This window comes from Cuculus canorus, chromosome 17 (assembly GCF_017976375.1).
Source record: "Cuculus canorus isolate bCucCan1 chromosome 17, bCucCan1.pri, whole genome shotgun sequence".
Taxonomy (NCBI): domain Eukaryota; kingdom Metazoa; phylum Chordata; class Aves; order Cuculiformes; family Cuculidae; genus Cuculus; species Cuculus canorus.
The window spans coordinates 5,448,399-5,473,361 of NC_071417.1; the positions used below are offsets into that span (position 1 = coordinate 5,448,399).

General features: G+C 50.2%; 1 protein-coding gene across 17 annotated transcripts in view; it reads left to right on the top strand.

Moving 5' to 3' along the window:
• Nucleotides 1–24,963, top strand: part of NCOR2 (nuclear receptor corepressor 2) — a 251,275-nt gene that overhangs the window by 92,617 nt on the left and 133,695 nt on the right. For all 17 annotated transcript variants that reach the window (XM_054082546.1, XM_054082556.1, XM_054082558.1 and 14 more), the window contains exon 4: nucleotides 5,046–5,226. In XM_054082546.1, the coding sequence (XP_053938521.1) occupies nucleotides 5,046–5,226 (181 nt within the window). The remainder of the gene's footprint in view (nucleotides 1–5,045; nucleotides 5,227–24,963) is intronic.

The window sequence follows — 24,963 nt, forward strand, 5'->3', positions numbered from 1 at the left end:
TCCCGAGTTACCAGCGTGACCGATCTGATTTTATTTATGGTCTTTAATTAAGTTTCCATTTTTAAAGGTGACCTTTTTCTCAGGAGCGAGCGGTGGTGCGGCTGAAATCCCTGCAACCATACATCTTAGTGTCTTTTCACACTTGAAGCGATGTTCTGGGAACTACGTTTTTTCCTCCCTGTAAATGAACGTGGGAAAATAACAGCAGGAAGGGGCAGATCCTGGTGTGTAGACACTTGGTGACAAGACTCGCAAGTACCCTCTGCTCTGGTCTGGGCTTTGGGCATGTCCATGGGTGGGCATGGAGGGTGCCCGAGGCTCCACAGAGGAGATGCGGTGACACCAGGCTCTGTGGAGTGGGGCAGTGTGCCCTGGTGGGGAGGTGTGAGGGGAAACCTGGGCTTTGCCTTGGCTGGGATGGAGAAGTAAAAGTTCACAAAGCAACTTTCCTGTGTGTAATCATGAACCAGATTTATTTGAGGGGAGGAAAGGTGATGTTGCAGTGTGTGCAGCAGGTCTAGTGAAACATGGGATGTCCCCAAGCCATTAGTTCAGGGACTGCTCCCAACCAGGATTGCCAGGAGGGCTTTCCTGTGGGGCTCCAGGGATTGTATGCCTGGAGAAAGCATGTGGGGGAGTTTGTGGAGTGGCACAAAAATTTCTTCTCCCCTTGAGTGAGGCAGTGCCATTGTATGGCACAGCGTTAAAGCTTCTCCTGGTCTTGTCCATGAATAATTCAGGCTCTCTGTATGGGGATATTCAATATGTGAGTATTAAATACAGCACCTGCTCTCATCTAAATTGCAGTTGTCTTGGAAGATGTTGGCTTGGGGGGTTTGCGGGGGATGGCTGAGGCACAGCTACCTGCCCTTGTGTGGGAATGTACGGCCAGAGCATCACGAGGATGCACGTGAGACCATTTGGTCACAGATGCTCAGACAGGAGGATCTAGAAGTCCTTGAGCTGGACCACGTGGTGAGCTACATCCTGCCAGAGGCTGTCCCAAACCTTTGGCTTGCAAAGACTCGTTTCTGCTGCTGGCGGACGTCAGTGAGGGCGTGGGAGCTCCATCTTCGCCACCCAGACGGGCTACTCTTCCCATGGCCTCTGTTGTTTAGTCATGATGTTTTTTCTCCCTCTCCACCTATACAACAGAGGGAATAGATCAGCTGGCCCAGTATATGTTTTTCTAGCTGCCTGGTGTCAGGTTGGCTCCTACCAACCCTCCGGTTTCCCTCTTTAACAGGTCTCAATTTGCCCAGCCTCCCACCCTGGCCATCATTAGCTGTAAAGGAGTTGCTGAAACCTCTTGACAAATCTTGGCGTTGGCTATAAATAATACACTTTGATGCTAGTGATTGTCTATATTACTTGCTCTCAGAAGCGTTTTATTGTTTGTCTGTACCTGTGGGGGCTGGAGACTTCTTAAAAACTTGTTTTTGGAGGCAATTTCCCACCAAACCTTCTCAGCCAGAGGAAATAAACAGCTGCAGCAAGGCAATCATTTGTCTTGGGTCTGGTCCTACGAGACAGGGAGAGCCAGTTTTCCAGCCTGGATATGTTGTTTGGCCCCATGATGTAGGGAACAATATTTATGTATGGGAGCAAAACTTAAAATGTGCTGGGAAGTTGGTGGGAGCCATCTCAGTCGCTGCTGGTGTTTGGAGCCCTTGGTGCAGGAGGCACATCTTCATGAAGTCGGGGTGGGTTCACTGGATGCTGCAGAACAGCCGTCATTCCTTCTGCTGTGTAGCTGAAGGAGAAACAGGAAGGTTTGAAGAGCCAGGGGAGTGTTGTGCTGCTTGGGAGAGCCAGGCAGTGTGATCCTGAGGAATGTGAGTGGAGTGGGAGAGTCCTCTCTGATATCCAAAAGCGTTTGTTCTTGCCCGTTTCCCTGTGATTTGGCTTCAGCCCAGAAGATAAAGGGAAGATCCATTTAGATCTCATCAGGACTGCTCTTACAAACCCGAAGGGCAGCTCAGGATGTCTCGTCTGATCCTTTCTCCCAGGGTAGAGATGTTCTTTGCTTCCTTTACACGCAGCTGGCAGTCAGGCCTTTTTTTTCAGCCTATCTCCTGCACAGCTTGTTCTGATATAACATAGAAGATGTTTTCCTAGGTCCCAGTGACCCAAGCACACTAGAGCGAGCTGTGAATGCCCCACACTCGCTGTAGGTATTTATCCGCTCGTACCTTCCCAACGCCCTGGGTGAGTCTGCTGAGGAAACAGCCGGAGTGGGTGAGTTATGCGGCTCTGCAGCCGGTGGGGTGCGATTAGTTTGTCAGGTTAGTAATAAACCAAAGGTCTGATCTCTGCTTATCTTGATCTTCTGGTCTTGGATCTGCCCAAAGCAGAGCTTTGTGTGGATGGCTGGATGTTGGGGCAAACCCTGGGCACCCAGCCTGGGTGTGTCAGCACAGCTCATACGGTTCTGCTGCTTTTAAATAGTTTAAGTGTTTGTGGCAAAGGACTCCAAGTGAAGATTAACCTGTAATGGATGCTGCCATTGGATTTATTTCATTTAATCATGCATAACTCGCATGCAATTAAAAACACACTTGCCCTTCAGCAAAGTAGGAATCTCTGGAATGAATCAGCCAGGTGGGAACTATTTGGAAAATAAGCAAAACCCCAGCTTGGTGTAACGGGAGGGTTTTTGAGGGAGGGCTGTTTTTATGCTGACAGCAATGTTATCGCTGTAGTAAAGAGCTCACTGCAGGTGTGGATGTAAAGAGTGAAAGGTGTGAAGGCTTCAAGGGGGTTTGTATTTGCAGCCAGGACAGGCTGAGCAGGTTGTGCCAGACAAAGCGATCTCGGGAGCGGCTGGAAATTCCAGTGGATAAAGTTAATAGTAGCTGCAATGGATGTGGAAATGGAAATAAAATAGCACCCTATAACATCGCAGCTGCTTTCCCCGGCATGGCCCCTGCCTGGCTGTAAGTAACTGGGTTTCTAAAGCCCAGTGTTCCTGTTATCTTAAAAATACAGGGTTTTATTTTCTGACCGTAGCAGCCGTGTTTGTGCCATGTCTTCCTGGCAACTGCAGAGGTCTCAAAGCCGTGCTGTGTCAGCGAGCAGCTTCTTGGTAATACGGCCTTTATAAAAAAGGGAAGAAGTGAAAATAAATACATCTGATTTTTAATTGCCTCTATGCAGCAGAGCCTTGGGTGTTGGAATATTTTAACACCTGCCTAGCTCAACAGTTGCTTATTGTTGGTGGGCTTGACAGCAGAGCCCGAACTGTCGCGTGGAGCTGCAGGCGGGCAGGGTTTGCACGAGAGGTTGGGACAAGGCAGCAGGAAACCCAAGAAAGTGCCAGGAGATATTTCTGGGAAAAGCTGGGGATCATTCAGTGTGAAAATGGTTGCAGGTGAAGTGAGCTGTGCTTTGATGCCAGGTTTCAGAGCTGTTCTGCTCTGAGAAGTTTGCTGCGAGAGCTGTGCATTCGCTCTCCTGGAGGCTGAGGATTGGAGCGGCAAACGCAGTGCCAGAGCCTACTTCCCATCCCCTTTTTGCTGGGGAGGAGGAAGGGGACGAGCCAGATTCTGTTTCTGTGTATCAGCAGCAAAGCTGCTGCCCGAGTCTCCCACCTGGGCCAAGCACAGCGCAGCAGGGGTTGGCCTGCCTACGCTTTGTGCCTGCTGTTGATGTTTAAATATAAAAAACCCCAAGCCAGACCAATGTTATCTCGCTTCCTTGGAGCAGGGCCGAGTTTGCCACACTGCTCCGGGGAGAGCAGAGGGCTTTGCTCAGTGGTGGTGCCCCTGACAAGGTGGCTTTCACCGGGGTTCCTTCTCCCTCTGGATGCACTTCAGAGGTGTTACAGCTGCTGGAAAGACTTCTCCTGGCTTCAAGGGGCTCTGGGTCCTGCCCTTTTTGTCATCCTCGCCAAGATATTTAATTAGCTGGGTAAAAATTAATGCCAGCAGTTGCAGTTTGTGGGTGAGGGCCAAACAATGCCCAAGACCCCCCTGTCCGTGTGCTTGTTCTTGGCAAAGGGCAACCTTTTCCTTCCTCCCTATCGAGGAGCTTCAAAGGCTGTTTAGTTTGTTGGTGTTTGGTAACTTGGGAGGATGCTTCCCCACGTAGCTCAGGAGAACTTGAAGGGTCTTGTTTGAAGGAGGAATTAAAAAAAAAAAACCATGCTTTTTTTTCCAAGCGTTGAATCTCCTGTGCTTCATTTTACTTTTATTTTTCTTTAAGAGACACTTCTGCCTGACGTGTTAAAAACACACCCTTGGAGCTGCTGCAGCAAAGCTGATCCTTGGGCGTAGTAAAAGGTTTAATGTATTTTTGTAGGATCCCTTTACAATTCCCACAAGAGAATCCTGCTAGGAAAAACAGAGCTACAAAAAAAGTTTTACAGTTGTTTAAAAATAGCAGAACCAAACCAAATTTCCAGGTATTACCAACTGTCTCCTATTTAACAGGTGAAAGATATTTGAGCCCGATGTGAGTCCTCGGGTGCAGTTGCTACCACTGGATAATGTGTTTTTACAGCTTGCCAGGTCTGTGTCAGAGATGTGTGACTACATGTGGCCAGTTTCTTTCCTCCCCCATGTTGGAAAAACAAATCCCTACTGTCTAGCCATGGAGGAGTATGCATTTTTTTTCCCCAGTATATAATCTTTGGCATTCCTAGAGCAGATGCTAAAAATAAACAGTGGTGCAGGTACCTTTGACGTGGTACCAAACGTGGCAGAAGGGAGCTCTGCTTGGTGTTAGGGGCCACAGAGGGATTTATGGGCCAGAATGGAGGGTTTTCTGAGCGGTGGCTTGCTCTGCCCAGCTCAAACTTGCAGCCCTGGTCTAGGGTTAGCCACCCACCCTGTGTGGTGGGACAGGAGATGGCAGTAGGGCATTCCAGGTGGCAGATATGCAAAGACCAGAGATGTTTGAGTCCGGGGCCACCTGGCCTGCCTTCACGCATCCTTCTGGGAAATGGGCAGTTGAGCCCCCTGTCCTCCTTGAGCGGCTTGCAGTCATAGCGCAGGGGAGAGCAGCAGTGCTTGGTTTTCTCAAAGCTCCTTTCTCTTTATTGCCAGATCGCAGGAGTTGCACCTGAGGACTGAGGCGCCTTCCTATCTCTCTGACCTGACCAAGCCGTCTGACTTAGAGTTCATTGAAACCAAGAGACCGCGCCTGGATCTGCTTCAGGACCCCCTGATGCGGCACTCGCCTCTCCTGAACCAGAGCCAGCAGGGAGGGACGGAGGATCTCTCAAAGGTAAGGGCACTGCAGGCTGGGATGGTGGCTGGGTGTGGAGTCTGTGTTTGGGGATTCCCTTGGCTTGTGTAGAGCTATCTTTGAGGCTCTGAGCCGCTACTGAAATTGCTGTAGATGGCAGTTCCTGATGTATCATACAGTGCTTAGTGGTGTTGGATGATACTGAGATGGGGTAACCACTTCAGGTAAATAGAAGCGTGTCAGCTTTCCCGTAGTTGTTACAGTCATGGGCTTGCATTTACTGGGCTGTTAGATGCAGCAGAACAACTTGGAAGTTCCTGTAGGCTAAATTAGAGATGGTCATGTCTGGCCTTTCTGGATATTGTGCCCTGATTTGATTTTTTACTTGACCTTTCTCATTGATCACATCTCTTTATTTAATATTCGTGTTTGAAGGGTTTGAATTGGTTGCTGATGATTCCTTAATATAATCTTCCCCAGGAAAGGCTCCCTTCGCTTAGTCTCATTTAACAAAGCAAATTGTTTACTCACAATTGTCCCCTCTGCACATGTAATAAATGTTGCAAAAGAGAAATCCCTTATGTTCCTATTTGGATTTATTTTTGTGCTCTGTTGGGATAAATTGTATTTGATTTCATCTTGAGCTTGGACATATTCCTGGTTGGCAGGAAGGTCTTGCTGGATAAACATGCTGGGGGCTTGTGTTGCCAATGTTCCAGTGCTCTGAGCACAAAAGGTTAATGCAGCTGCAGGCTGGGTTGCAGGGATGTCTGAGTGAAATGGAATTCGCATCCTTACTCGGAGTGATTGGGATGATTTGCTCTATTGCTGTGGCGGCCAACTGCAATAATATGTGGTCAAGAAAGCTCTTGCTTGGGAGTGCCAGGATATTCAGACATCTCTTATCCGTACAGTACTGGTGGATCTTACATGAGATCCCTCTGACCTGCCTCAAGAGAGAAGGACATTTAACTCTGCGGTGGTTCCGGTGCCAAGGGAGGCCTGGCTGGATCTTCTGGAGGAGGGAGCTGCAGGGACTGCCCATTAGGGATGGTGAGCTCGTGCTGGAAGGGATGGAGCAGGTCTTTAAGAGTTATGTTTGAACTTGCAGACCTTGAGAAATGCACCAGACACATTGTCTTACTCTCCTTTAGCTCTTGATAGTGTGCATGTTGTCTTGGAAAAGATGCAAAGGTTCTGTGGCTCTTCTGTGTCCCATTTTTGCTGCTCTCTCCAAGGTGTATCCTAAAGAGGCAAAGCTGTGGCCAGGTGGCAACCTGCTCTCTGTTCCACTGGGATGTGTTGTAGTGGCTCTGAGGTCTAGAGTATGCCTGGGGGATGCTGGGTTGGGTGGCTGATGGGCAAAGTAAAGTGCTGGCCACGAAACAAAAAATATTCCTCTCCAAAGACATGAGGAAACCAGGACGGCTTTTCTGTCTGCACATTATTTCCATCAGCAATTCTGCTCTGCTTCTCACAGGAAAACCACGTATTGTCTCAGCTATTTGTTTCTAATAGGCAAAGCCGCTCTTGAGGCATTAGTGGGTGAGTTCAGGGCTGCATTTGCTTCTTGGTCTGTGACACGCTTCCAAGAATTACGTGCATTTTATGAGGCTTAAAACATTTGTTAATGAAAAAGAGAGAGAAAAAGCTGTGAGATACAACTCAGTGAGAGAAGATTATGCTTTTAGTGGAGCCATTCGCAATTTCAGAGTCTGAAATGAAGAAAAAAATGAGGTGTTCCTGGCTGGTGAGAGCCTAAGCAGAGCTGGATTAGTCACTCAAAAGTAGCTGGGGTTGTTTGCAGAATGAGTTTGATGGAGCTCACTGCAAGACTAGGATGGTCTCTGCTGTTGGAGTGGTTGTGAGCAGAAGGCAAGTCTGGGCTGTAGGGCGATGTATCTGCCTTTGCAGCCTGGGAGATGGGATTAATAGCAATCTGTTTGCTTTGTTCTTGAGCAGTCATTCTTGGACTAGTCTAGAACCTGCTCGTGGGCATTAAGGTCATGGTAGAGCTCCTGCAGCTGATTTGTGCGTCAGCCTGAGCCTTGGCATGTTAGAGGAGCTGTTCTCGGTGGGCTGGTCCAGAGGAAGTGTCAAGAGCAAAGACTGGTCTATGGCCACAAGCTCTGGACGCTTTCATATCCAGGCCATTTACACATATAAAACTACTTTTTGTGTCCATGCAAAGCCAGCAACAGTTGAATTTGATACTTGGACTCTGGTGGTGTAAATCACTATCTAGAAAAGCAGGTAAAGACCTTCTTGAGAGGCTTTCTGCTGAGCTCCATGAATGCTATTACCTCCTCTGCCTGGCTGATGTGACCTCCTAAGCCAGCACATCACGACACAGCCTGTCCTGGTGGCAAATTCCTGCTCTACTCTGTCCCAGCCGAGGCTGCCCCACACTTCTCTTCTAGCGACTCTGTTGTTTTTTTCTGCTTGCTCAGCATGTTCTCTGTTCTCAGGAGTTATTCTGCAATCTTCCTCCCTTCCTGCAAATGCTCTGCAAGGTGGGTCCAGAGCCAATGATCTCCGAGTGTGTCCCAGAGCGATGGCACGTGTGTGGCAGTGGGATGTGTGTCCCAGTGACCAAAGCCACAGAGAGGAATTTGCTATTCCATCTGTGCTGCTGACTCAGTGCCTGACAAAGTCGTCTGGTACTTTATCGAGGACGGCTTTGCAAACTGGGTGAGCTCTCGGGGTGAGATGCACCACGTGAGTGTTACTAAACACGCTGGTCCTTGTTTAGACAGAGCATTGTAGTTGTTCGTTTACCCCTTACCCCATTCCACGTTGTTGCAGTCACTGCGTGGGGAGGAGCTCAAGTTACTCATCAGAGTAAGAGCGCTAGGACTGCTTTTTGATTTTGCAAATCCAGCTAACTCTTGCAGGGTAAAGAGCTGCACAGAACCCTCAATAAAACATGTAGGGGTTTGGTTATATGCTGTGGGTGCCAGCCTGGCCATCCCAAAGGGTGTGACTGTAGTGCAGCTGTAATGGATTTGCCTTTCAGGCAGTGGCTCTTTTGGTCTCTGGTTTAAGAGCAGCGGTGGAGCTGAGATGCAGATTCAGGTCCGTGGTGGTGTGAGCTTAGCATGTCCCTGATAACTGCTGGGGACACTGGGTTTGCTAGCCTTCAGCAAAGGGAGATGTTAACACCATTCCTGCACTTTTCCATGCCCTTTGTTTTGGGCTGTAATCTGTGCTGTGAACACAGATGAGTTAATAGCTGTCCCAAATCCTGGTAAGAGGTTCCAGAGTTTTTCCTGAAGAGAAGTGGATCTCGTGTCTTTTATTCCTCATCTACGTTTCCTAAAAGTGGGGTGAACTGAGCCCCTTAACCCTGTTGAGGATCACTGCGGCCTCACTCCAAGCGAGGTTTGGTTTCTAAGGAGGAGGTAATGTCCTCTATTAGATCAGTGCATTATTGCTGGAGAAAACAGACGTGTTTTTGGGCTGCGTGCCTTTCCAAAGCAGCAGCTTTACAACTAAATCTCAGTTCGTCTAGTAAAAGATATTACCTTTCCTTACAAACCTCACGTTGCTCATATCCTCAAACATTAGTTTTTCCTTTTCAAGCTGGGGAGCAGAAGGTTTTCTTGCCTGCTTTCCCCCACTTAAGCATCTTTTTTGCTGCGAGAGGGATTGCTGTCACGTTGCCGCAGTGCCGTAGTCGTGGGCTCCTGCTGCTGGACGTGGCCAGGAGGGCTCTGGTGAGCACAGTTTGCTGGGATGGAGATGAAATCTCCCTCTGTGCCAGTGTGACTGCTCTGTGCCTCCGAGAAGGTGCTCTCTTGAGCTGGCTGAGAATAACCAGGCAAGACTAAAGCAGGACTGTTTTTTCCATCACCGCGAGCCTGGACGCGAGATTCACTGGAAGAGCTGCTGTGATGCAGATTTGCCGGGTGTGCTCTTGGCAGAGATGCAGGACCTGGTTCCCAGGACCCTCGGTGCCTTCTGCTTTCTTTCCAATAGAGAAAGTCGCAGACCTTCATCATGTAACAAAAGATAGGAGTAAAACAGACAGCTCTAGAGCAGGCTAGTAGAATTTCCGCATGATCCCCTGTCTCTGCACGTACGTGCGCAGCTGGTGCAGCCCCATAGGGCTGGTAAGTGTGGCACGTCTGGTCGAGCAGCGCCTGCTCTCCCCTCTCCAGAGCTGGAGGTTAGCCCTGCCTCTCCTTTTCCATCTCTTCTTATTCCGATTATGCTTCCACTTGCTGTTATTCCCCTTTCTGAGGCCGCTTTTCCACCACATACGTGGTTTGCTGCTCCTTCCTATAGGATGTGAGTCAGTGATGATCAGCATTCGGTCCCCTTGCAAGGCCTGGCTGGCTGCGCTCATACGCAGGTTATTGCTCCAGCAGGAATATGCTGACAGGGAGCCATGTGGTCCCTCGGGTGCGGGGCTGGGTGGAGGTGTAGGAAACCCGAACCTTGCTGCCATCTGCCCTGGCACGGTCGCTGGTTACCGGGTAAGTGCCTTTCCATATCCCCGATTTCCCCATCTGTAGAAGGGACAATGCCACTTCCCACTTCTGTGAAATAATTAACTATTGATGGAAAAAAAGGCTGTTAAGGAGCCATGTGTTGTTAGAACTTGGACGCTGCTTTACATCGTGGAAGGCTTTTAATTTCTCCCCTTTCTGCATGGGTGTTTTTGTTGTTCTGTAGAATAAAACCTGGAACAAGAAAGGGAAGAGGGGAGTTTGGAGGAGGCAGCATCAAGGCCAGGTGATGTGTATGGGAAAGCAGAAATTAGGGCAAAGGGTGTTTTGCTTTAATGCATGTTAATGCAGCTTTAAAAGCAATTAATTGAAAAAGGAGGAATTAACACATTTAAAATGCCTTTTTAATGATGCATTGAAGCCAGAAGTGTACATGCCAAATTTCACACTGGCTGCCCGTTCCAGAGCCCAATTTACAATAAACTCCTGGAAAACAGGCTGTGGGATGGAAAGGCTCTTGGCTCGCCTGCTAATGCCTGCCCTGGCCGCGGGCTGGCAGAGCGCTGAGGACAACCGAAAGGCCTTTCGGGAGCCCTGCTTCCCCCTTGCTGTGCTGGCTGGTGCCTTGGCAGTGCTGTTCCCTGGGAGCTGCTCCATCCGTTCCTTGCCGAATGTGCTGGGGCAGAGGAACAGGAGGCTGGGAACTCCCCCAGCAGAGTTTGCCCTGGTACAGGGAGGGATGCTTGGAGGGGCAGCATCGCAGCCCCTGGTGCGGATAGCAGGGCTGGCTGGTAAATCACCAGTCGAGTTTCTGCTCTGTGCCTTTGTTATGGGAACATTGATCTGTTGCTGAGATTAACCTCTCAGAGTTTCCAGTGGGTTGGTCTCACAGTTATTAATGAAACTGGCTGGAACTTGTGTTGACCTTGGCAGAGGCCCCAGTTGGCTTGGAGGTAACTGGCAAAAGCATAATCTCTAATTGAGTAATCCAGTGCTGGGGGAAGGGAGCGGAGGGGGTGGAAACGCAGCAGTGCTTTGAACTGGGAGAGCCGTGGCGCTCCGACAGGATGCGTAGGAGTGGAGAAAAGCACTGAGCACGGCGGCCACCAAGGGAATTAGCAAGCAAAAAGGAGGCAGCATCTCAGTTCCCGCACCCTGGGCTCCGTCTTGTAGAAACCAGCCCTGGATTCCAGCGCCTCCCCATGATTTATTGCTGTGGAACAATAGCACAGAGGGGCTGGAGAACCAAACGAAGCTGTGAACATCAGCCGTCCCTGGGCGCGTGTCCTCCTGTAGCCTCTGAGTCTACAGTGTGGATCGTGCTGGGCTCTGCCTTCCCTGCTGGAGGTTGTTTTTCTCTTGGGAAAAAGAGCTCTGAGTTGTTACTGGTGCTTTTGATGGACATCCACAAGTGGAGACCCAGCAACAGTGCAAGGCTGTCCTCCTCGGCTGTGCACCTCTGCTGTGGGAGCTGTGGCTGTGCCCGGATCTAGTGGGGAGGAGGTGGCTGCCAAGGAGTCCCACGGACACCCAGCCAGTGGGATCCTATGGAGTGGTGGTAGCACTGGTGGAGAGGGGATGCACCAATGCTGCTGGCACCCCGCCTGCTCTGGGTTATCTGAAACCCGAGTGAGATGCAGAGCTCTGCGCTGGTGCATGGCTTGATCAGCCCTGTGGAAGGTGAAATGCTTCGAGTAACTGGCCATGAGGAGAACTGGCCATAATTCTCACCTTGTGAAAGGTGAAATGCCTGAAAGATCTTGTCAAAAGAAATAAAATTCTCGCCCTAAGGACTGCGGGGTGCTCATTGCAAAGTCCGCATGTGTCGTGTGGCTCCCTGGCCACTTCTTGGAGGAGCAGACTTCTATGGGAGTAACTCTAACCTCAGGCCTGAGCAATGAAATGAAACAATTTCAGTGGGTAAAAACATACCTACGTCTTTCCTGCTTTTGTCCTCCTTCCTCTGCAGAGAACAGTGTTTCTGATTAACTCTCCTTGCAGCCTTCGTGGCTGGGAGGTAGGCCAGGCTTTCCCCGTGGTCCTAAGGCTCGTGGTGCAGTTGGGTCCCCATCAGGAGCACCTGGCATGGGGCTGTGGAGTTCCACAGCTGCAGGAGCATCCTTCTGTGATGTTTTTGACATCTACCCATCTGTTGTGCAGTTGCTCACGCTGTTGACTTGTGCCTGATAAAAATCTGACTGCAGAAAAGAATTCAGTGGGGCGGAGGAGGGAGGGGGGAGGACTCCGCATTAGGGCAGCAATGATTCAAAGCTCTTTCTGGGAAGATGAGGGAGATGTTGGCATTCTCTGTCATTCCAGACATATTTAAAAGCTGAAATATTTGCATAGTTCACGTTGTCACAGCGCAAACACTTCTGGTTGGATTTCTCCTTTCCACTGCTTTCCTCCGTGTTCCAAAGATAACTTCCAAATTGCAGGAGGATGCATGTGAGTGTGGTGACCCCTGCTCACCTGTATGTGAGCACGTTCAGGAGTGTGGGTCTGCCTTGTGCAAGCAGTCTGGCTCCCAGGGTGTGCCTGGGTGTTCATTGCATTGCTGCTACACGGTGTCCCTGCCAGGATGTCTACGAGGGCTTGTCAGCAGCCCATGCCGTGCACCAGCTCAGGACGGGAAGCCAAGGGAACAAACAGCTGGAGGAGTGTTCTATCTGGAATGGGATGCTCCATCCCATGCACAGAGTCATGCTGGTTTCATTTGAAAACCAGATGCCGTTAGGCATTGCGTTGTCCTTGTGAGATGCTGGGCTCCTCCAGCCAGCCTTCCAGCGGGAAGGAAAGGGAAGGAGCAACGTTACTGACAGCACAACTGATTGTGTCCCATTTTTCAGCTGACTTTCCTACAGATGAAGAACTGGCCCAAGAGGCTTGGGCACGGCAGGGAAAGCCCTCATGGGCTGCAGAAATGCTCTGTAGGCAGGATGTAAAAGCTGAGCTTGGCCTTCTCTGAGCTGCCTGCAGCCCAACTGTGCCCTGTCCGGGCTGCTCCAGCCCGTGGTGGTCCCCAAGCCATGGACAGCGGGGCTGAGGCGTGGCTGGGAAACAAAACGGGAGAAGTGACAGTTCCTCAAGCACAGGTGGTTGTTTTGCACTTCTTTGGCTCGTTTGTCGTGATCGACGTCCAAAGCAACCTTTTAAATTGTCTTTCAAGCCGTAGCGGTGGAGAAGGGCAGTGTTATAAGGCTGGCTGCTTCTCGGGAGCCTGCTCCATCATTTACATAATTGGACTTTTCTGTACCATTCCGTCAATATTATAAGGCTCGTGCAGTGCGACATTTCACCTGATCTGCTTGAGGGAAAGAAAGTCCCTTGACTTCGCGTGTCTCACCCCTGTAATTGGAAGAAATATTGCCAGTTTTCTCCACTTGCAGCAGGGCACCATTGCGAGCTGGGTGTGATACATGGATTCAAGGAGATTTTTCTTCTCCATCTTTTAATTGCTTGTACATCTGTTAGGTACATCTTCTTTTCTTTAATAGCTAGGATTCTTATGTGCCCTGTTGTGTCCTGGAAATACAGAATAGCGAAGCTAGTTTGCTACTTAACTTTGTCAGCACTGAGGTGGAACTGGGGCTGGTGTGGCAGCAACGGCTCTCCTGCGCGTAGCTCCAAAGCACGGGGATGGTGCAGGGTGAGAAGGGCTGTAGCAGCCACTGCTGCTGGCCGCCTGCTGTCAATCTGGTTTTGCACCTTTGTGGTTAAATAAAAGCCCCTTCTTGGAATAAATTTTCGGAGAAGAGTTATTCCTGATACCAAGAGTTCTGGCTGTTTTCTTCTTCCCCTGCAGTTTCAGCCTGGTCTGGGCTTCTTCTCTTCCCCTCATCTTCTGGGAGGGAGTGTGGGTGCTGCTGGGCGCAGAGCATTGCTCTAGCTCCCTCTGGATCCAGGCACACCCTGGGATGGGGAATGTGATTCTTCTGGCTTCCAGTTGGTGTGGGCCATGAAGGGGTTGTTACCGATTCTCAAGCACGTACATCTTCTCATGGATGAACTCAGCCTCCCTCCTTATTAGACATCCCTGCATGCCCCTTCTCGCCAAGGATCTTCCCGGGGAAGGCGAGGGATTTGGTGGGAGCAGCTTGGGTGTCTTCTCTGTGAATGTACAGCACCGAGCACAGTTTTGGTGCTGTACTTTTCCATCATTATGAAATGCAGCCCATCCACAGTTCTGACTCACACAAGGAAAGCCAGTGAGTTGTAACACCAATCAGATTAATTTTGCGTGCTGTATTTTGAGGAGGGAGGGTATTTCACACTAAATCCTTCCTTCCCGGTGCTGGGTGGAAAGCCATGGAGGAGATGCAACAGCAATCGATGATGTTAGCCTGCTGTTGCTGGAGGGGATGGAGTGGGGGAGTGATTTCAGGGATGGATTTGGCAGAGAGGAGTTGCTGCTCTTTGTGCCTGTGGTGATGGAGCTGTAATAACATATTGAACATGGCAACAGCCCTTGCTAAAGCTCCGTGACTTCACGTCTGTGCTTTGTGGAGCCTCATCTCCTAACAACACCCTCAGCATCAATAACAAGAGAGGAGCTGTCGAGTGCCAAAGGGCCTTGCACGTAATCGCTTGCTGAAAACCTCCTTTCTTTTGGGATCCAGACCTGCTTTTTAAACATAAAAATGCTTTGGCTGCGTTTTAGGCAGAGAACATTCAGAGGGTTTTCTGGCTTGCTCCACCGCAAAGTGCTGTGCAGCTCCATGCTGGATGGGGGGGGCTGAGGGGCGATGGACACTGCTGTGTGTCAGGAATGCTGGCTGCGTGCTCAGCGAGCAGAGAGGGGTTGTTTTAGGACAAGCTGACAGGCCCTTGGCTTGTTCTGCTGCTCTTGAAAAATGTAATTCTAATTCTTGGCACCTTTTTTCCAGGCAAATAAGGAGCAAAAGCACGGTGGGGTCTGCTCTTTCTGCCCTTGGAAATGGGCTCGTGCCCAGCGGGAGGCATGTGCTCTGTCCTAGCCCTGATTTGGTGAACCGAAAGCAGAAATTAGTGGGGGTGAAGCAGTGCAGGATGAAATGACCTGAACCGCCTCCGTGCAGTCCCAACCTAAATCTAGTTACTCTTTGGCCATCTTAGTGCTTTGTCCAAGCATCTTCTGCGTATGGCAGTGTTGAGCCTAGCTTCTCTTCACCTTCATCCCAGCCCAGGACCAACAGCCCTTTAATCCTGCATGTGGAACCTTTCCCTGCAGGATGCAGGGGAAGAGTGGAGCACTTTCCTTGGGCAGCGCCAAGCAGCACATAGGATGGGCAGCAGACGTGGGGCTGCCCAGCGCGTAGTGCCTCTGCCGAGCTCACAGTGCCCCACTCCAGTCATGCTGGCAATGAGTTTCTCTGCTGCTTGCCCTTCTGAGTGCTTTATCACCTCCTCTGCCTGCACGGTAATGCTTCCTTGGCTCTGATAGCTGCCCTGACAAGGGACATGACTGATTTCTCTGCTCCCTGCGCTGTTCCCCAAGGAGCAGCAGTGATCATTTCTGCCTTCTGATCTCCACATGGGATGCCATCTTTCCCATGACTGCTTAAGAAAGAACCATTGCCTAGTGCAAATCAAACCGTCCCACGTGGTTACGCGACCAGACCAAGCGCAGGCTTTTATTTCAGGTTGTTTTTAAGGTCTGCGTTATTTTGTCTTGTGCCAGCCGTCCCAGGTATGACGTGGAGCAGATTGCCCCCAGCAGCTCGTGTTTCTGCCTCGCCAGCAGGCAGGGTGGCAGATGTAAACACAGGAACATTACGCTCTTTCAGACACTAAAAGCTACTGAAGAATAGGCAGATTTGTGTATATAAATATAGAGTGCGTGTTGCATTCATGGCTTTTGATGTATTTGGAGAGGGATTTGTAAATTCTTGCATCTATGAATGTTTCACATGGATCTACTTTTTCACAGGTTTTTAACTAATTGAAAAGCCTCTATATTTTTACATATACACACACACACATATATATGCTGCCTCACATACTCATAAGCTGTTTTTTCAAGAGCTTCTTCTAGCTGTGCAGTTCAGTGATCCTGCTTTTAGCAGCCACACAGAGAAAGGCTTGCAGTCTCGAGCAAAGCTAAATATTGATTTGAATCAATCTGGGTGCACTTGGAGACATCACTAGTGTTCATGAATACAGCATAATCGCTGATCGTAGTGGGGAAATTTCATCATAAAGGCCCCAAAAGGGAGGTTTATTATTGCTTTCTTCCAAATGCCTGAATTTTATTAGCTTCAGTCATTCTTGGCAGGGCAGTGGAATGGGGTTTTATAGTTAGCAAAGGAAAAGTAAACACAGTAATCATTTCACAGCCCCGTGCCTGCCAAACCAAGATGGAAATTCCAGCCTTGGTGGGAAGCTGCTGCTTTGCTAGCAGATAATAACAAATTCACTGTGGGCTTATTCCTGCTATGGGAGCCGAGGTGTTCAGGTTCTTTTCTGTAACATCCTGGCCTAGAGAAGCATGGTTACATGTTTGTGCTTCTATGCAGAAAACAACCTGGGCAGAGGTTTGCCATTTGAGTGACTCCCACAGCGATTAGAAGAGGTGCTTCTGCCCCGAGCCTTCAGGAGCTGTTCCATCCTGTGTTCTTGTTGGTCTTTGGTCTGTCCTTGGTCAGTCTTGCTCTGATCGCAGAGCTGAGTGATGCTCCGAGTGTCACGCCTGAGACACTGTGATGGTTCCTACGCCCTGAGACCATCTCTACCTGATGAGTGGGGGGAATACAATTTCACGGCAAAGAAATTTCTCCAAATAAATCTGAAACTCTCGTGAAAGGTTTGGTTTCCATGTTTTTTTGGTCTTGTTGAGGCAAAGGGCTTGGCTGCCGGCTGATGTCTGAACCAGCACCCGCCTGCGCTTCCTGCTGCTGAGGGACATCGCTGGCCGTGGGGATGGCCGGCACTGCTGCCCCCACGTCTGCCAGCTGTGGAGCTCAGGATGTGGCCTCCTGATGGAAAAGCAGGTGGAGCAGTGAGGGAAATGGCTACCAAAACATGCTGCAAATGTCGAGGCACCCCCTTCCACGTGTCCGCACAATTATTAGAACAATAAAGCATTGAGCGCAGCCGGTGGCTGGCTCTGATTAATGGGGCTTCGCACCACCCGTGCTTCCCTCTCGGCACAGATCCTTGCCCAGCGCTACACCCACCTCTTGTGATGCACAGAGTTGCCCTTGAGCAGCTGTTGAGCTCCTTTACATTGGCTAAAATTTTACAAAAGCATCTCGGCAGCTGTGAGCCACGTTTCACACTTGAACAGGTTTTGTGGTGCATCTACCTTGAGGTGGAAATCGGATCAACTTGGACTCCTGATGAAAACATTGCTTGTTCCTTGCTTCTTATCCGACCTAGTGGAGTTTACGGGTCAGCTTCACCAGTCACCCTGGCCGCTCCGCTCCACTCTCGCTCATGTGTTGGAGTCTCACAAGCCCTGCCTGTGTATGTGCTGAGGTGTTCTGTTAGAAGGCAGGAGACTTTGCTGATAACCGTTGAACTTTTGGGATCTTAACTAGATTTTGGGGGCAGGAGAAGTCTTTGGAGTATTTGCCATTAAGTCTGGTTTTCTTGCAGTCTTAGAATTTCTCTTTTTTACAGATGAGAGGTATTTGATGTCCCACTGTTATACACCTGGGAGCACAATTAGAATGAACCCACCCATTAAGCAACACTAAAGAAGTGAGAGCGATGAGGTGGTGGCATGCAGTTCATGAGGGGAGTTCCGTGGGTTGCTGTAGGAGCAGTAACTTCTGTCTTTCAAGCTGACACAGTTGAAAGAGGAGCTGCTGGGAGTGAGCAAGAGTTTGGTGCTGGGACCCATCACCCAGTGTGCTCCGAGTCCCAGGGGAGTTGCTGGTGGTTTGGGCTTGGCACAAACACCCTTGCATGTAAAAGGTGGTCTGAGTTGGTCCCACAACGCTTCTCGGCCACTCCTAAAATAGTCTTAGGTCTTGTTTGAGTTTTCTTTCTCATTCCAGCTTCTCAGTGGAGCTCCTCAGCGTCTGCGATTTAAGGAAAATAACGTAGTGACGGTTGTGCAGATTGAGAGTGGAGGGAGGAGCGCAAGCTTGCTGGTGGCAGTGGTTAAATAGAGCTGTCTTCATTCATTCCCTTCCCTCCCCTCTCAATCCGGTGCCCCTTCAAGCCGCCTTCCCGATATTAACCCCGTGTGCCGCTCCTGATTAACTCCCTGACAAATCCCCTCTCGCCTGGGCTGCCAGTGCTGCCCTGAATACCTCCGCTTGGATTTGCATGGCTGAGGAGTCCCTCCTGCTCCTCTGCCTCCTTCCTTCTCCCTGGCAATGGGAGGAAATTTAAATGTTTCTGAAGAGAGACATTTCCATTTCAAAAGCTGTTCGCTCAAGTGTGTCTGGAGTGGGATTTCTCTCCCCCCAACTCCTCTCTGAATGGGAGCTTTAGAAGTCTCATTTCCTCTGCTTGATAACACTAGGCTGAGAAGAGCTTTTTGTCTTTTCATTTCCCCTCAATTTTTCATTTTTAAATAAGCGAGGTCTTTTAGAAGCCGCCGGGGTGGATTTTTCCCTCCCCCGTGTTTGTCCATGTGCTGGAGGATGCACCTGGTGTCACCCAGAGGTTGGGCAGGAGCTTCCTGGGGTGCAGGACCTGGTCCTGGATGGGGGCTCAGGGGCTGCTGGCACCCTTCCCTGCAGAGCAGGCACCCACCTGGGTGCCAGTCGCCCCGCTGAGGCTCCTGCAGGCAGAGGACGAGGTTTGCTGCGCACATCCAAGCTGCTGACCAACACATGGCTCTTCCCATCTGCCCTGAGCAGGCGCTGATGTGTCCCAGCACCCATGGACACCAGCTGGGGTGGAGATGGTGCTGAGCCTGGTTTGGGATCTGGCTCCATCTGATGATGCTGCAATATCTTTAATCACGCTGACACTGCTATCCTGCTTTTTGGCTGGTGTAGCCGTGCTAGCTGGGGTGAAATTTGTTTTTTAACGTGATGCTTAGTGGAGGGCAGATGCAAAGCAGCTGCAGTCGCCTGTCTCCTGCTTCTGTGGGCCTAACGTGTGCTGATGCAGGCATGGTCACACTGGTGTGATGGCATCCGTGCTGGCCGTTTGAGTATTGCACTACTAGAAAAGCAGGGATTTTTTTCTGCAGAGGCCTTTTTTTTTTTATTACAAAAGACAAACTCCATTCCGCTTTTAGCACCGCGTTTAGGGCTTGAGGGCTTTCTGCCTTCTTGAGGACCTGCTGGGGTTAGGCAGGGACTAATCCAGCATCCTCAGATCAGAAGGAATACGCCTGCTGGGACTGAGGTGGACCTTACTGCTATGTCCCTGTGTGGTTGGTGTGCTGGAAAGGCCGTTGTGTCCCCCCTGGGGTGCATTGGGTTTGGTGACAGGGTACTTCCTGGGCTGCTGGAGGAGGTTTGGGGGTCGGGCACTACCTGCCTGCTCCTGGGGACAGGGGGACCTCTCTTGCCTCCCTGGGGTCACCCTAGAAGAATGCAAACCCAGGAGAAGTTGAGGATTGCTTGAGGCTGTGTTGCCGCATCTCACGTTTCTTTGGAAGTCCATGATGAGTATTCAGAGGTTCCTGTGAAAGCTGCCCGAAGTCAGCCAATTCCAGGTAAGACCTGGGTGGTTTGAACCCCAGCCCGGCTGCGTTGCTGGGAGGAGCAGCGGTGGCTCTGCAAGGGGCTCCCCCGTTACCTCTAAAATCCGGTTCTACGAAGACGGGAGGTGCTGACCCCACCGCGCTGGCCGAGCGCCAAATCGGGCAATTAAAAAATTACCTCCCTGCCTTTGCGCTTAATGTAATCGGAGGCGTTTTTCACAGCTCGCTCCTTTGAAGAGACATCAAACAAGTGCTCACCTCCCTCGTATTTTGTTGATGTGCGTGTGTGGTATGCTTGGAACGGCCCCCTCGCTTTGGCCGCGGTAAGCCCCAGGGATGTCTCGGTCACTCGGTGCACGATTTTGACGTGTTCCTAGGCCAATGGGTTATGTGCTTGATGCCTTTTTCATGCAAACCTTTACCTCCCTGCGCTGCAATGTTGTGATTGTTTTCCATCGCTGTAAGCCAGCTCAGTTCCCCAGTGAAGCAGTTTTGGTACTCAAACCAAGACACCTATGCTTTCCTCCTGGCTTCAGCCGTAGCGTGAGCTGCGTCCCTGCTGGGGCACGGGAGGAGGCTCTGGGCAGGATGTGCCCCATCCTCCTCTGCCTGAAGGGCTCCTCTGCCTCCTTGTCTTCCAGGGGAGCGGAAGCCCTGCTGATTCAAAGAAATGGGTCTGAGTTTGCCAAGGGGAGATGAGAATTTAGGGCTGAGGAGGTGCCTTATAGGGATGAGAATGTTCTCAGCAGCACAGGTGAAATGATGCACAGGTGAATGGTGGGTGGCTGCTGGGTGCACAAATTATTAAATTAAATAGAATTAAATAAAATTATAGAATGGTTTGGGCCAGAAAAGACCTTAAAGCCCATACAGTTCCACCCCCGTGCCATGGGCAGGGACACTTCCAACTGGATCAGGTTGCTAATAGCCCCATCCAACCTGGCCTTGAACACCTCCAGGGATCGGGCAGCTACTTCTCTGGACAACCTGTGAAAGTGCCTCCCCACCCTCACAGTTAAAAGTTTCTTCCTAACATCTAATCTCAATCTCCCCTCTTCCAGCTTGAAATCATTCCCCTCCTCCTGTCCCTGCACTCCCTGATCAAGAGCCCCTCCCCAGCTTTCCTGGAGCCCCTTTCAGTACTGGAAGCTGCTCTAAGGTCTCCCCACAGCCTTCTCTTCTCTAGACTGAACAACACCAGCACTCTCAGCCTGTCCTTATAGCAGAGATGCTCCAGCCCTCGGTCATCATCACGGCCTCGTTTGGACCCACTCTAACAGATCCATGTCCTTCCTGTGCTGAAAAGATCATTAAAGTTGCAAATGGAGGACTGGAAGAGCTCACTGCTCTATGGGCTTCCCTGGCAGCCTTATCTGCTCAATACAAAGCTGATAGATTTATTTATTTATTTTTAACATAAATCTGTGACTTTATGAGAAGGGTTATGAAATTCCTTACCCCTGTAATCCAGTTTATTTGTCTTCCGTCTTACTTGCTGAAGGCATCAGAACACCATCCTTTCAGTACTTCGAACAAACTCCATCTCATGCCAAAGGTGTTGCTGGGTGCTTTACAGCATCTTTGTTGTTTGGTGGGTGGTCTAAAGCTTTATGTGCTGTCCAAGCCATGACTCCTGCAGTTCTACTGCTCTTTTAGGGCACTGTTGCTGTTGGCGGGGAGCACTCCAAGGTCCATCCAGCTCAGCCCTTCCTTTGCCTTTGTAGAAGTACAAGCAGAGTGCGATAGCTGACCTGGCGCTCCCGGGACCCCCTTCCACTCGCTCACTCAAAATCGTTCCCTGGGCAAGCATCAAAACCGAGATATCTTTTTGTTTTTTTCTTTTTGACTTGGACCCTTTTTCAGAGTTAACAAAAGGCGAATCACTGGCACGGAGCTGTCTTGCCAGATGTATCAACTGCATCAAAGATGCTCAAAGAAAAGGTTCCCAGAATCTTTCTGAATGTTGCAGAAAGGCATATTTTCCTGTAAACTTGTTCTTGGAAGCAACAGGGTTGTTTTGGCTGAAATTTACTATTTAGGAAAAAAGAAAAAGCCTAAAAATGCCTGAAGCAAATATTCTGCCTGGAAAATTTCAGCCCAGACAGTTAATGTTTTAACAAACTTAGGGTCAAGTGAAAATCCAGCGTCGCAGAATAGGCAGTGTTGGGCAGCTCTTAATGAGAGGTGGAGCGATTAGCTCCTCTTTGTAATGAGTAGATGGGTAGGTGAGAATTCATCGCTCCCGCAAAGTCAGTAGGGAACGTACGGGTTCAATGCAATTATTATCCACTAATGGGGAAACGCAGGAAGGTAATGAATGGCACAACGTCCATTTGTCAGTAGTGCCTTAGGCTGCGGTGGGAGTTTGCCTGAGTGAGGTTTTCCAGATCTGACCCGTTATCCTGGGCTACCTCCGAGTCCGTAAGCTGTGTTTGCTGGTGCTTCTGTAATATCCTGTGATCTTGAGGTGCAAGAGCAGCATCTGTTCCGTATAACCCTGTGGAACAGCTTGAGCTTTGAGCACAAGCCGGTTTTGCAAGACCAGATACTGGGCTTTGGTCGTGCCTTTAAGTGCGGCACTCGCTGGAGAGGTTTTACCACCCTCGTAAATCTGCTGGGGGGGGTGAAGAAGGAGGGTCAGCATTTGGTACTGGTTTTGCAATTAAATTGCTTCAAGCTGTTGAAACACTGGGGAAGTTTTTTGACCTACTTTTGTGCAAGCTTAGAAATTGTTGGGATGTTTTCTGCCCTGGCTGCATGGAACTCAACTGGATTACGGGGGAAAGGAATTTCATAGGCCTTCTCATCGAGTCACAGATTTATTTAAAAAAGAAATTTAATTGAGAAAAGTCAGCTTTGTCTCCAGGGAGCTCCTTGGTCTCCAGCTTCATGAATTCCCATTAGAGCACGTGCTGGGCTTCATGCAGTGAAAGAGAACCCTGTTTTGCTCATCCCTTCTGCTTGCATGTGCTGTGGAGCACAGGGGCAGAGGTAGGAGGTGGGTGATGCCTTGGTCCCACACGCTGGTTGGCCTGGCATGGGAAAGCTCTTGGCTGGTTAAGTCTTGCCTGGAGTCACGCAGTGTGCACCAGCGTGCAGACTGCCACCCCGCTTGGGCAGCCCTTGGAGCGACTGCAGGGGGACAGCCCAGCTGTACTTAAGAATTAAAACCCTGTTTGAAGGGCTGGGCTGCTGAAAGAGCCGTTAGTGCAGCAGATGGCCACGAACAAAAGAACTGCAATAACTCGATGTACTTTTCACTGCTCGGGCTCCCTGACTTCCTGCATCTCCTTGGGGAAATGAAATGTTAGTTTTCAGCCCCTTTGACTTCCCCCTCCCTGTCAGTGCCATCATCTCGGGGCTGCTGATGCGCCAGAATGCGTTGGACACTTTTCCAATGAGAGAAGAATTCCTTTGGTCCATATTTGGCTCAGTTAAGAGTTTTATATGCCTGTGTTTGCCCTGAAACCTAATGGATGGAGGTGTGGGGTGTTGGCTCTTCAGCTTGGTTTTTGTCCCAGGGTGTGTGGGAAAGCCCCGGGGCTCTGCGTCTGCTGGGTGTGCGATGCTGCTCGGGTGCTTGGATGGGGAGGACAGCCTGCAATCTGCACAGCCTCAGCACAGGTGGGATTTGAGGTGGTGTTTGTGGGGTTTAGTGATGCTCCCTGGCTCTGTGCTGCCGTGTGATGGAGACACCCTCGCAGGCAGGGCACCCTGATCACAAACCTACCCATTGTTTGTGCGGGGTTGGGGGAGGGAATTAATTTGAGCGCAATTTGAGCAGCCCTGGCCCTTCCTGCCTGCTTTGGCAATCTGCTCCAGCCCATAATGATGTGAGATGTGCCAGTGGGCAGGGATTGCAGGTAACACCTCTTAATCCGTCCTGGTGCTCCAGTAGAAAACGCTGCTGCCGGCTGATAATTGGAAAGTGAACAGACTGGAGAGGAGGTGACGTCAGTGTCCCTGAATCTCTGTCCTGGGCTTGGGGGAACATCGCTAATGATCTGGTTTAGGAAAGCAGAGGAGACCAGGACTTAGGGAAGATGATATGTAGGGCAAACATCATTGTGCTGGGCCAGAGATCCCGAGGGTCGTCCCAGGCGAGAGGCTCTGTGGGCTTGGTGCACACCAGTGCCGCGCAGGCACCGACCGGAGTGCGGAGGCTTTGGGGCTCCACCAGTGTAGTCTCGCAGGGGCAGTCGGTGCAGTCAGGGGATCAGAAAGGTCGAAATGCATTTTACAGTGTTAGGATGGAGCACAGCTATTGCTCTGCCGTCTCCTGAGGGTGGGAAGCAACCAAGAAAAATCAGCCTTCGCAGAGGCCGGACTGCATCCAGCTGTAGGCGCTGGGCTGGCGCATGGCATGGACACCCTTCTTCATCCCACCAGCTCCCACGAGCTCTCTGGAAGCGTTGCTGGGTGGGTCAGTAATCCCAATAAGGAGTAATTCAAAATAAGGAGGAGATGATGGTCTGGTGCAGGTTCCAACGTGTGCTGGGGCCAGGGCTGGACTTCCCACAGTCTGTTCTTTTATGGGCTTGGTTACAGGTGTGTCTGAAAGCAGGGACATTGAACTTACCCAGCGTCTTTCTTCCTCTTAGAGACATCAACAGGCAGTTGGGTTGTCCTTTTCCTTTGCCCTCTTTCTCCCATGGTTTTAAAGCCACTGCCTAATAGCCTGTAGCAGGCATACTGTGTTAATGGCATCTATGTTAGGAATACAAACACGTACGAGAAACCCACCCTTGAAGCCTGGCCTTGCTCTTTGATGGACTTCTTGGTGAGAATTGTGTTCCTCAGTGCTGGCGTCCCCTCTTGCTGCAGGAGGGTTTAGCAGCCTCTGCCCCCTGCTCGCCCACCCTTGTTATCACACAAATCACATAATAATGTGGCCAGGAATAAACAGGAACTACAGTAGCTGTTAGCCGTGTATGAAAACAAATCACATGGAAACAGGATAATTACTGAGAAAATATCAACTTGAGTAATGCAGTAATTGTTTTCTTCCCTCCAGCAGATTTATTCCAGCTCTCCCTCCCAGCTCATGCTGGTTTCGAAGTCTGTGACTTCATGTTAATAACAAGATCTAATGTTTCACATCACACTTGTTCAGAGCCTGGGTATGAAACTATCTGAAGTGGAGGAATATATTTTGAGCAGCTTCTTGAAAGTGCTAAGAAATAAAGCTCTAGTTAAAATATCCCTGTTCATAGATGGCTCTGAAAGTACTCTGGTCTTCGCAATCCACTTTTCAACCCGTTTTTCTGATGTAGAAAAACCATAGAATCGTAGAATGGTTTGAGTTGGAAGGAACCTTATAGATCAATTCCAACCCCCCTGCCATGGGCAGGGACACATACCACCAGTGCAGGCTGCCCAAGGCCCATCCAACCTGGCCTTGAACACCTTCAGAGATGGGGCAGCCACAGCTTCCCTGGGCGACCTGTTCCAGTGCCTCACCACCCTCATGGGGAAGGATTTCCTCCTTATGTCCAGTCTAAATCTGCCCCTCTCAGGTTTATAGCCACTTCCCCTTGTCCTATTACTACATGCCTTTTTACAAAGTCCCTCCTCAGCTTTCTTGTAGCCCCTTTCAGGTACTGGAAAGTCGCTATAAGGTCCCCTCAGAGCCTTCTCTTCTCCAGGCTGAACAACCCCAACTCTCTCAGCCTGTCCTTGTAGTGGCTCTGAAGCCAGGTCCCCTGCGGCTCTGCTGGGCTGTGGGAACACCCTCTC